Here is a 13,264-nt window from a genome sequence, read left to right on the forward strand (position 1 = left end):
AGAAAAAATATTTATTTTTAGTCAAAATTATGTGGCATTAAAAATGAAATTTACAACGATACATTTAGATATACAAACAAAATAAGGAAGGATTTTGTGAGATATAATATGTTGGTTATATTAACAAGATTACACTTTTATTTTTAAGATAAACTATTCGTACAAACTTTCATTACACATAATTACGTGCTGTTCTTTATGCCATACCTGTATTGTCGTTTGGTGTTGTTGTTTTCAGGTTAAACAGGGACACAGACAGTTTATATTAGAATCAAAGAAATGAAACTAGACCAAATGTGGAGTGATAATAACCTTAACAGAACCACATAATAATTGGAATCATAAATTGGGTCGAATACAGTAGTAAAGAAGATGAAATAGTGTGAAACGATTTTTTATTAAATTATATTTTATTCGTAACAAAAATAATATCAAAATAAATATAGATATTAACATAATAGATCTCCTGTATGCCTGGTACTGGTGGCATAGGCCTACTTGTAGGTGTAATGATCTGATCGAATTTACATTTCATGTGCTCTTATGGAAGACACGTGATTATTAATAATATTTGTGTATATACCTTTTCATTTGTTTCCTTCTTATATTTTGAAATAAAATAAAAATAAATAAAAACAAATGCTAAAAAACTGATTTGACACCGCCGTTGATGTAAAATAATCCGACGAAAAACCTGAAGCAAAATGAATACCCGACTCTCAGTGTTGTATCTCCACATATATTTATTGACCCGAGGTATTGTATCATAGGATTTGATAATACAGTATCTCATTATTATATAACACCTAAATAAATTCCTGTCATTTTATTGGACCATTGTGGGTAACATTGCGTGCAATAGTACGCACTATTGTACGGTCGTTCAGTAGTACTTGTTTTCGTATACGAAAAAAAAAACTCTTTGAATGGAATAGAAGCCATTTTTGTGTCCAACTATTCCTATGTAGCGTATGGAGTTGAGTCTTTTGTTTTAAAAATGTATAACGTTCAAAAGGCTTTAATTATCGAATTTAATATCAAAACAATCAATTTGTTTAAATGTTTTTTTAAAAATAATAATACAATTATAAAGTTACTGCGAACATGATTTAAAACAACAAAAATAGCAATTTCGGAACGGCTGTGCGCTTGCGCGTTTAGTTTGTACAGTACAGAGATACTCTATAGTTAATGCATTGTTTTTACATTTTGTTGTTTAAAATCATGTTCGCAGTAACTTTATGATTTCTTTCTTATGAAAGATATCACTTTGGAAGACAGTGTCCTGACTATCAATTAATATTATATAACACCTAAATAAATTCCTGTCATTTTATTGGACGATTGTGGGTCACATGGCGTGCAATAGTACGCACTATTAAACGATCGTTTTATAGTACTTTTTAAACATTTTTGTGTACGAAAAAAAAAACGTGTCGCGGATGAAAAAAAAAATCTAGTGTACAAATTACTATGAAATACAACAGCGCCACCTGTTGTATTGCCTCTGATTTGTTTGTAAACACCACCGAGATATGCAGCAGCAGATTTTTGTGTACGATTTGGAGATATATATGTACTAATTTCATTCAAAAAAGCATTTAAATTAGGCCTAGATCGTTTTTAGGATTTTGATTAATTAATTGGGACATCCCTACAAGACGTGGAATCGTTGGAAAAACATAATTAGCCTATATATGAGTTCCAGTTGCCTGTCAAAGTTTCGTATTGCTGCAGCCTAGCTGGGCCTAGTGGGCTTGCATGTTAGTATAAGGCTAGGCCTAAGCGTTTTAGCCTTGCTAGGCCTACCTTTTATTTGTTTCAAATGACAGGAATCTATTTAGATGTTATATAAAACAAATAAAGAATGTTTTATATTATGTGTGTAATGGTACAAAACCGGACATTTGGTGAATGATGAAAGGTTATATTTCATCATTCACCTCATGCAATTATTTGTACCATTACACTCATAAACATTCATTATTTGTATATTATTGCATACCTTCGCCCTACATGGGCTGTAAATTCACACTTGTGCAATAATACAGCAATACAAACTTATTGTAAATGAAAAAAGTGAATCAACATGATACATCAATTTACAAAAAGTTTGAAAATGTATTTTTACGTTGCTGTTTCTTTACCCGCCTGAGCCTTAGTGTAAGTATCCAGTATGACACAGCTGGTATTGCGTATAGTACTGTACACACATGAAGCATAGTACTGTATGAGTCAGTAGTAGAGTAGACAGTACCTGCAAAAGTTAAACAATATGTTTTTTATGTTTAAATCATTCATCATTGCTATTACCGTAATAAAGATACCATTGGATGGTAATGGTTAAAAAATCACTTTCGTGATCCACTGCCAAATTATTGAAACACGATTAACAACCAAACTATTATCTTAAAACTCTATCTACACTATCAGACTAGTTTGACAAAAAAAGTGTGATGTACCCAAATATGGTAGTGATATGGTTACCTGGTAGTGATATCATCATGTCTATATATGGGCACATCACATTTTTTGGCACATAACATTTGATAGTGTAGACCTAGTAGACAGGATGATTATTGTGCATGTGATATCGAGGCAATTATATACCTATAGAATAGTATTATAATATCCTAAAAGTCTTTACCTAATAACGGTTGACTAAGTATACTTCCAGTTCCAATGAAAAAATACGACAGGGACATCGCGATTGCAGATTTTTTCTTCCCAAATACTTCTGTACAAATTGGAAGTGTTAGCATGAGTAAGAATGCCCTTGGACAACTAAAACCTGTGTGCAAAATGATATCAAAATAATATTAAATATTAACACAATGAAAATATGGTAAAACTAACTAAACTCTCTCTACAGTAATTGCCCGGGTTAATTTGGGCAACAGCAACTGAAGAGAAAGAAAAGTCTGGCTCACGATAGTCATGCATTACAACATTATTGACCGTTTTTCCCCCAATCAATAGCTGCAGGGAGCTTTCGATTCACGACGACTGACCAACCTAGGTCAGTTGAGGTCACTCGTCACCTGGACCTAGAAACCATCAAACCCGTACACAAGTCCCAATATCTCCGCATGCGCACAATCAACATGAATGATTACTGATTTCCAGATGCTTTCAGATACAGAGGGCTGTTCTATTCTTATTACAACATTTATAACACATGGGCAGAGTAAAAACTTCACCAATACAAAGTGAACATGTGATCACTCGTAGTCGTACGGTACCTCCTGAATTTAGCTTCATTGTAAGGGATTAGACTCTATTTTGTATTCACCCCACTTAATATTTATGAACACATTTGAACCCACCTACTGCTAACAGAACAATGACGTCATTTGATATGCTGAGCAGAGACAGTAAAATAGACAAGACAGCACAAATGCAACTCATTATAGCAACCAAGTTACATGTTGACAACGGTAGACATCTTGCAACTAATACATACGTTGATCGTGTTGCTAGGTCGATGAATCCCATCAGACTTAGAGTCCGAACGATCACGTGCGAAGCAATTCCTCTCTCACTCATAAAGCTGCTCTGAATATAAAGAATACAATAGAAATTGTTGATACCCAATAAGTGTCCCTTTAATGGGCTTGCCATACAGTGTTAAAACATAATTGTCCCTTGTTTATTTCACAGGAATAGGGGTGTCCTCTGGGCAGGAGATTTACTGTAATTAAATTGATAAAAACTGAAACTTAGCTAAATTAATTTGAAACAAGAATTGTTTGGAATGCAATAAGTCTGGTAGATTGACAAATTACTAATTATATAACTACAAATTAAACAACTTACCAGACTAACAAGACTAAATGGAATTGCTATGTAAAACAGCATAAACATGGGAAAGCATAACCAAAAATTTACAGTTTTAATCATATCTAAGAATAGTTTTACACTGTTGAATTTTTTGTTTTTCTTAATTGTAGTAGTATCAGTATGGCCAGATGTGGACCCATTTTCAAAATCCTTGCGTCCGCACATCAAATTAGATGTTTCCTGTTTGTCTACTGTTGGTGATGATGGCAACGAATCATCTTCACGTACGACAGTATATTCACTTTCATCGCGATTTATTTCAGTTTGTTTAATATCGGAAATTAAATTGACATTATTCGAATTATCGCCTTGTTTTACATCTCTTTCAATAACGGTTTCAGCTTCTTTAATATCCAGGTAACTATCTGAAACTTTCTTGGTCTCATCATTGTCCTGCCTAGGTACCACCATTGTTATGGATAACAGAAGACCAAGGCAGAGTGCACAACCACCGTATATTAGAAACGTATTCTTCAAACCAAATTCAATAAACATTTTCTCTAACAGGAAAGATGATACTAAAATACCTGTGTAAATAAATAACAATGATGTGTGTTAATTGACCAAGACAGGAAAGTCGAGTTCAATAAGAGGGAAGCAAGTTCTGCTAATATCCAAACCATCGTGCACAAAAATAAAATCTTCATGCGCTTGGAAAATATTTTTTTTTCATACTATTGCTTTTGAAATACAACAGCGCCACCTATTTTTTACTTCCGCCGCGAAGATTGAACGTTATGACTGATTTCGCGATGGAAGTACATTTTTGGAGAGATATGTACCAATTTAGTCAAAAAAGGCATTTAAATTACCTTTAGATCGTTTATATGATTTTGATTAATTAATGGGAACATCTTTACAAGACTTGGAATCGTTGGAAAAACAGAATTAACCTAGATGAGTTCCAGTTGGCTGTCGAAGTTCCGTAATGGTATCGCTGTCTAAAATGTTATATTCCATCTCGGCTTCGCCTCATTGAAATATAACCTTTTATCATTTACCTCATACTATTTGTACCATTACACTCATAAACATTCATTATTTGTGCAATATTAGATTACTGGTCGATTTTTACGTTTTTAACTTGGTGGCCAAGTTAACAGCAATTAACATTGTATTTGAATATTTGAATGTATAGTATTACCTGCTCCCACACCGGTACTTACAGCAACACAAGCCTGATTATAACGTTTTCCTGAGTAATAATAAATAAGTAGATGCAATGATGGGATGTGAAAAAAGTTAGCTCCTAAACCAAACAGGACGCCAAAGGAAAAAATCAAGATATAAATACTAGCCACCAAAGCAGATGTTAAAAGACTAGCACAGCATAAGATGACTCCGGTTATTACGACCGTACGGTGACTGGTGAGTGTAAAGAAAACAGTTGACAGAGGTGTTGCCAGGCTAAATATTCCATATGAAACATACCCTGGAATACCTGGAAGAAAGACAAATCGTTATGCGTTAATATAGGAATTGTTGTGTAATGCATATAACAATGCAAAATACAGTGTGTCTGACTCTTACAAAGGGTCGTCGTTCAGTGATGATAATATGATATGCCCACAGATGGGATCAGCAATTCTGAAGCTTTAAAAGATCATAGGCCTATATTGTTACATATCTCTTACACAAATTCCTCAACTTATTTGACAAAAAGACCAAATAAAAAGATTTCGCTTGACTGGATTTGGCTTTGTATATGAAATACAAAGTAATTATTTAACAGACGCTAGATAGTTATTAGATGAATTATGCATATAGCATGTAAATAAATACAAATAATACTAATTTAAAGCACACAAAATAAAAAAAATACAAATAAAAGATGTCACTGGATAGCAATAGAACTGATGAATAGTACAAATAACCAAGTACAATACATGAAGTACGAATGAATTTAATTTGTTTTATATTTACGTACTGCCTTCTAACTATAGTGAATTCCGAATTTGTTTCACGTCAACTTCCGTTCGTCAAACGGAAGGCGCCTGATCATTTCATAACTATGTAATTTACACATTAACGTCTTTATTGAGTAGCCTTACAAGGGGTTGGCTGGGTGGTATGAAGACCTCTAACAGATCATGTCATGACTCTCCATGAGTCCCTCATTTTCGATAAACCGAGAAACCCCCACTACAACTTCACAAACAGCACTATGAGAACGGTAGTGCTCTGTTTTTTTCTCAGGTTTAAAGTCTCATTACCAGCTGTTGGGCTCACTCATCTTCGTTTTACTCGTTTTGCAACGCGACTCTACAGCTCACTATGTCGGTCGGTCGGTTGGTAAACACTAACTCAAATTTGAGCACGCGACGACTGCAGCCATGGCCTTGTTGTTGAGAGGGACAGAAGAAGATGTATAGAATGTATTATATATATTAATTGTATAAAATGCATACAATTCAACTCCTAGGTCCGAATACAACTATATCATGGATGTATAGATTTTACTTCCATAAACCACAAAACGATCCTTTTCAGCATACTGATGTTAATATACAAATCAGATTACTTACCTGTTTCAATCTCTGTAGAATTGAAATGATTTTGCAGCTCGAGATACATAACATTATAATTTAATATGAAACCAAAAAATATGACATGAAAGAGAAACCCTGATATTACGACAAGGATCCCTGCTCGCGAGTTGTTCATGTTGAATATAAGGCTCAGCTGGAACAACTTTTAAACTGATATTGTAGACGAAGCTGCTTCAATGACAACAGTTTAACTGAACGTGTATACAGTTATCGATCCAGCAACTCATAATGATATTTCGCCTCAGTGGGCTTAGGTTAACGACTTGCGCAGTAGCTCATTGTGAAAAACACAGAAGAGTTCAACGGTGCAGTACAGTCAAAAGCCATTATTATAAACAACAATAATTCGTTCTTATAGGAGGCCTAAATAGCGCATGACGAAGCTGACAATGAACTGTAGCATTGTTAGGCCTACCCTGAATTTTGGATCAAACACGTAATTTTGAAAACATACTTCTATCATCTTTTTATCTAAAGGATCGCAGCATTGATTGAGACTTCGAGAAACTAAGTTCCTTTAATAATAGTAATTTTGGTTGGGAGAGCATACAAAAATAAATGAAACTGACACCCTTTTGTTAATTCAGTGAGTTAGTTAATACAATTATACACTTTTGCCCAAAAACAAAAATAACAATGATTTTGCTTAAAAAATACGGTTTCAAGAAACATATTTATTTTCTCTATCCAATTTTTGGTCAAATTTATGTGGAATTAAAATGGCATTTACAACAATACATTTAGATATACAACATATCAACTAGTTTGTACAAAATTAATTTTTCAGCTAATTTCACAAAACCTTGCATATTAAACTTTAATTTTAATCTAATCTATTTTCAAGATGATGCCTAAAAATAATTTTAAACGAAAAGAAGCCAAACAACAGGAGATGCTTGTCATGCGTTACAGTAAATGTAATAAAGTAATTTTATTTTAAAGTAAAAAGCTTCCGCCGTGAAATGGTGACAGACGAGAGATAGAAAACTGAGCAAAAACATAATAATAATGTGTACTGTATACGTTGTCGTTGGGGGCAGCCTTACTGATGATTTGTCAACATGGCGTTTGGTTTTTATTCCCTTTTAGAAGCTGGGCTTTTAATAATCAATGCAATTGCTGTTTTGCATGAAGAGCGATTTTTAAGTAAAGGTTAGTTTGTTGTTGTTGTTGATAGCAAATTATGAATCAGTAACTGTAGTTTAGTAATGTTATTTTAGAGCTAGGCCTAGATGATCAATTCCTGTTCTTTTTTTAATTTGCTTGGTAACGAACGGACCTTCCTAAACAACCTTCTTCTAAAATCAGCCTAGGTAAGGTCTAACCTTTTTCTACACCGATCCTATCACTTCATGTGAAATATTGATTTAGAACACACTGATTTCAGTAAAGTATTTAGTAAACACATTTGTTTCTGATTTATTTTGTTTTTTATTTAAAAAAATAAAAAAGATTTTATATCAACTTTTTATTTTGCCACACATACATGCATGGACATGGAGGCCAGGTCAAAATTACCCTTGGACTTAGGCAATACATCAACTTAAATAATCCTGAAATACTTTTTTCCTGTTTTAGTCGGATGGGGAAGTGACCAAAGTACTGGTGGTTTTGGCGAAGAGCCAGGAATGAAAACACAACTTATAAATCTTATAAAATCAATACGAACAGTTATGCGAGGTAAGATTAATTCAAAATAATTTTATCCTTACCATCAAGTGGGACCTTATTGTACCAGGGGCGGAATCTTTGTGTAGCCCTAGAGCTGAACCTGTTTGTATGTAGCCCTAGAGCCACAACCTATGTGTAGCCCTATAGCCGCCACCCGTGTGTAGCCCTAGAGCTGCAACCTGTGTGTAGCCCTAGAGCCGCCATCTGTGTGTAGCCCTAGAGCCACAACCTGTGTATAGCCCTAGAGCCGCAACCTGTGTGTAGCCCTAGAGCCGCAACCTGTGTGTAGCCTTAGAGCCACAACCTGTGTTTAGCCCTAGAGCCGCAACCTGTGTTTAGCCCTACAGCCGCAACCTGTGTGTAGCCCTAGAGCCGCAACCTGTGTGTAGCCCTAGAGCCGCAACCTGTGTGTAGCTCTAGAGCAGCACGATCCACACTTTTGAAAGCTAAAATGAAATTATAGAAATAGATATACTTTATTCATCAAAAATGTGACATTTTGGAAAATTGATATATATAAGATATTAAAATACATTTAATAATATACAAAAAGTACTTATAAAAATACATTAAAAAATACTATGAAATATACAAAATATTGCAATATTTCAATTACTGTACTCTATTTTGACTACTAATATTATTGTTATCGTTCCCCTGCTTAAAAAAATCCTAGATCCTCCGCTATGTATCTTAAGGGGATTATGAAAGTAGTGCAGAGATCACAGTTTGTCCTCTCTGAATGCTCAGTGCTAAAATGAAAGCAATAGAATGAAATAATAAACAAATTAATAGAATTTTCTTTGTTTATCTTCACAGTTCCTTTAATTTTTATAAATGCTGTAACAATAGTTTTGAAACTGGTATTTGGATAACAAATAGAGAAACATTCATAGTTGAAATTGTAAGAAGATTGTCCATGGCAGAGAGTATATGAGTTTCCTAAGTATTGAATACAGTGACCCACAAATCTTCAATCTCCAGAAAACAGTGTATTGACTAAAACATTGAGCAAGATTAGCATTTACAACAGAGTTTTTCTACATGGTATTTCTTACATAGCAGACACACATGTGTGATTTAAAGAACACCACCATGCTGGAATGTGGCAAATCAAAACAATTAAAGATGTATTGTCCCCACTAAAAACTACCTAACCCTACTTTTTAAATTTAAAACCATTAACAATAAACACAGTACTGTAGAACTATGTCACACTTTCCATAGTATTTTTAACTTCAAAAAAATAAGCTATTATCTTTTTGTTGTACAGCAATGTCATTATAAACTAGTGAATGGTGCTTGGTTAGTATAATAAAAAACTATTTAAAAAATACATAATTATTATTCATTAAAGGCTATTTATGCTAATTTGTTATATATAGAACACTCTCTGCATCCTTAAAAGATGTAATTATGGAGATAGCTCCATGATGTAATTATAACATCTTTGTATATTAATATATACCTTTCCATTTGTCTATAATAGTAAGGAACCACTATTTTATTGTACTGTATTGGTGACATTACATTTTTTTATAATATAATTCAGTAATTTGATATAAAAAGAAGTACAGATAATATCATTGATATTATTTAAGTGGTTTATCCAGGGAGTTTGTGAAAATTTATTTCTGTCACACTGCCTATCAAAAATACTAATCCAATGTTTACCATAGAAAACGCCAGGGAACACCACTTATTAACACACCATTTATTACTAATTCAATAAAACAACCAAAATATTTCGATCTGTTAAATCGGAAAATTATTACATTAAACATGTACTCTTATGCTCTATCTACACTATTAATCTTGATGTGACAAAAACATGACGTCATGTGCCAATTGCTTCCATATTTGGGCACATCACACTTTTTTTGTCAGACTCATTTGATAGTGTAGACAGAGCTTAAGATTTCGAACTACAATTCTTAGAACTATTCAAATACTGTCCTTATTTGGCAAAACGGAAGACGGCACCGTTTTGTTAAATAATTGAATCATTGAAATGCGGCGTTTTCTGTTCGTCACGAAACAAGTTTGAACTTTTTACTTCAATAAAATAAATTAGTGTACTGTATGGTATCTCCGTTTCATTTCTTTTAAACGTCTTTTAACTCATCTTGAAAATAACTGCGGCGCGCACAATATGTCTATTTACATTTTAGGTATAATAGTATAGCTGAATGTGATCATCGTAAATCAAATACATTGGCTAAAAAGTAACCAAAGTCGATAATTTTCATCGGAGACATTTGTCGATCTAACTAAACTGTTATTACAAATATATACTAAGTTAATTATTGGTAATAATTACGATTTTTCTTTTTCTGTTTATAAATTTATTATTATGGATGATACTTCCGAAATAAAAAGAAATTGAATTGAATATGCATCTCAATGGGAAGTGTTTCTATTATGCTGCATCTAGGCCCTAAAAACATGTTAAAAAGTTGAAGGCTAAAGCTGGTGAATAATTGTGAAGGATTCTAAATAAAAGCTACATCAGGAATCACGATTCATGAAAGAATTTCGACACAAAGTTTTTAAAGACTGCGTAGTATGATGACCTTTTTTGAACAAATAGTGAAACTGAAAACATAAGTGACTTCTCAGAATCAATATTTTTACTTAATATTTTTTTAGTATTATTTTCTATGCCATATTTGGGAAATAATTACTTTGCTGAAGTAATATATACGTAGTGTACTCAGTAGCGGATTTAGAAGAGAAAGAGAGAAACCTTATGTACAGTAGTACCTTTGTGACACCCCTATTCAGAGGAAAACCCTATTAAAACTGGAACCCATTATTGTATTTTATTTTATGCATATACCTCCTCCATTATGTATTTCAACACATTCATTACACAACATTAAAGTATATACATATATAGTATACGATTAGTATAGTCTCACACAACACTAAAGTATATACAGTATACGATTAGTATAGTCTCACTGTATAAGATATTTATACGCTATTTTGTATAACGTAATGTCAAATTCAAACACACGGAACTTGTGAATAAAAATAATATAAATTGCATCTCAGATGTTATGATTAGGTCTTATATTATGTAATTGTTTTCACAAAATCAGCACATTGCATAGTTCACGGGAGCTTAATAATATTCAAATAATAACTCATTCACTTTGACTCGGACACTTTTGTTTGACTTTCATAAAGGCTTTTATACCTTCTGTTTACACAAACAATCACTTCCCTGTATCGTGTTTGCTTTTAAATTTCCAAAACATTTATTACAATTCCACTCGATAGCAATAATAGCAGGAACTAAGTTCTGTGTTAATCCACTAAGTTTACATTATTTACTGTTTTCGTCCGGCTGTATAATGCCCATTAAACGGACAATTCCGGGAGGCTGGAGCCAGCCAAGCCAATCTGCTACTGAATCTGTACAACGGATGGTCAACCAGGTAGGAATATGTTTTTATAGCCAAACTTGTTGACAATCAAAATCCATATCGGCCGGTATCGAGTAGCATATCCGTAAATAAGGATTGTTCGCTAATTAGTAATTCAGATATAGATACTTTACAGGTGATGATCATCTTTGATCTGAACTTACTAATTAATGCATCATTTTTATTTACCTTTCTGTATTTTTTATTTATATCTCCAGTGAGATACATGTTATTTATTGTTGATTATCTTTGATCTGAACTTAGGCCTATATTAGTTAAAAGTATTTTTTTCAACCAGTTATTATTTAATAGGCCTATAATTAGCCTTAGCGAAGTATTTTACGAAAGGTTGGCCATTCTTTCTGGCGGTTTTACTTACTTTGAATTGTATATATATATTTATTTATTGTTGGTATCCCTAACACCTAATAGGAGCGAGCCAGGTAAGATACTAGCTCTAGCTTGGAAAAAACTATCAAACGGAGATAAAATAATCCGAAAGTAATTTGTAGAATAAATGATTTAGTATTGTATTCTGAACATTTTTAGGTAAAGGATGAATTTGAAAAATTAGCAAACACGAAATATTCGACTTTCAATGCAACCAAATTTTGGGACCAAATCACTCGTACTCAACCAGGGACAACGAACTATTGTGTTAAGGTATGTATAATGTTTACTATAATTAATACTACAATATATAGGCCTACTCACTATCAATCAATCAATCAATCAGATTTATATAGCGCCAGTATCCATAATAATGTTCAAAGGCGCTTGACAAAGTTAAGCAGGAAATGCCTCTGTGTAAAAATGGGTTTTTAGTCGTGTTTTAAAAGTGTTGATGTTTTCAGATGTCTTTATGTCGATTGGCAGTTTGACGTTTTCGTCATATTTAGCTTTTGAAACAGGACCAGTTATGATTTCTTTCAAATAATATTGGTTTCCTTCAAATACACGTATACAAATGAATGACAAAATAGACTTTTAGAAATATTTTTTTAAATTTATTTTATTTCATTAAAATCAATCAATCACGCATTAATTAATGTATATTGTTTAATTCCCTAGGTTGATATCGGAGAAGCACAGTACATTTATGTTGTACTGTTCTCGAATAGAATTTGTGAGATCCACCTGAGGGGTTTGCTGCGAGAGTGGGCATGGGAGGATAAGGATAGCATAAAGGAATAGCTTTTATTACCAACAATATCAAATATAGTTTGTACCGTATTGTATATGATATTATAGCATTTATTTATTAGGCCGAATGTTTGGCTGATTCTTGAACAAATATAATGTATGACTTTAATTCAGATTGCCAAAACAAAGAAATTTGTAAGTGAATAGTACAAGGCAAGTTGTATAATTGACAAATAATATATTATTATGATTAAAGTTTGGTACAGTCACGTCAATCTCTTCATTGCTTCCTCCAAGTAACACACCACATTCAGTTATTATTAATTAAATGTATATATATATATCTTTTTTAGGCTCAAGTCAGACACTTTTAAACTTTTAAAAAATTTTTAAACGTCAACCATAGGAAAATATATAGAAATATATATAGGTTTAAAAGAAATATAGACAAGTCATATCTTTTTAACAATTTTAATTGACTTGTCTATATGACCTATGGCAAGTAAAAGCATTCAAGATCAGCTTTTGTAAATGTAATAAAGTACAGTGTCCTCAAATGAATAATAGAGAAACTATGTCATGTTTAAAATATTTTGCGGTAGTTACTGAAACGTATGAAAGGGGTAGTTT

The 13,264-nt window shown here is 32.8% G+C and overlaps 3 protein-coding genes across 3 annotated transcripts; 2 read left to right on the plus strand and 1 right to left on the minus strand.

Annotated features, from left to right (window-relative positions):
• Positions 1–1,909: 1,909 nt before the first annotated feature.
• On the minus strand, positions 1,910–6,536 carry LOC144854376 (monocarboxylate transporter 9-like). Its single transcript, XM_078712324.1, has 6 exons — positions 6,366–6,536; positions 4,985–5,281; positions 3,817–4,367; positions 3,464–3,555; positions 2,648–2,791; positions 1,910–2,257 (listed from the first exon to the last, which is right to left on the minus strand). The coding sequence occupies exons 1-5, from the start codon at positions 6,502–6,504 to the stop codon at positions 2,785–2,787; spliced, it is 1,086 nt and encodes a 361-aa protein (XP_078568450.1). The 5' UTR covers positions 6,505–6,536; the 3' UTR covers positions 1,910–2,257; positions 2,648–2,784.
• An 876-nt stretch (positions 6,537–7,412) lies between these two features.
• LOC144854241 (immediate early response 3-interacting protein 1-like) lies at positions 7,413–10,143 on the plus strand. Its single transcript, XM_078712172.1, has 3 exons — positions 7,413–7,541; positions 7,968–8,069; positions 8,880–10,143. Exons 1-3 carry the CDS (start codon positions 7,451–7,453, stop codon positions 8,933–8,935), a joined length of 249 nt encoding a protein of 82 aa, XP_078568298.1. The 5' UTR covers positions 7,413–7,450; the 3' UTR covers positions 8,936–10,143.
• A 1,176-nt stretch (positions 10,144–11,319) lies between these two features.
• On the plus strand, positions 11,320–12,960 carry LOC144854240 (cystatin-A-like). Its single transcript, XM_078712171.1, has 3 exons — positions 11,320–11,503; positions 12,041–12,154; positions 12,563–12,960. The coding sequence occupies exons 1-3, from the start codon at positions 11,420–11,422 to the stop codon at positions 12,683–12,685; spliced, it is 321 nt and encodes a 106-aa protein (XP_078568297.1). The 5' UTR covers positions 11,320–11,419; the 3' UTR covers positions 12,686–12,960.
• Positions 12,961–13,264: the final 304 nt, after the last annotated feature.

This window comes from Antedon bifida, chromosome 10 (genome assembly GCF_963402885.1).
Source record: "Antedon bifida chromosome 10, ecAntBifi1.1, whole genome shotgun sequence".
In the NCBI taxonomy this organism is placed as follows: Eukaryota; Metazoa; Echinodermata; class Crinoidea; order Comatulida; family Antedonidae; genus Antedon; species Antedon bifida.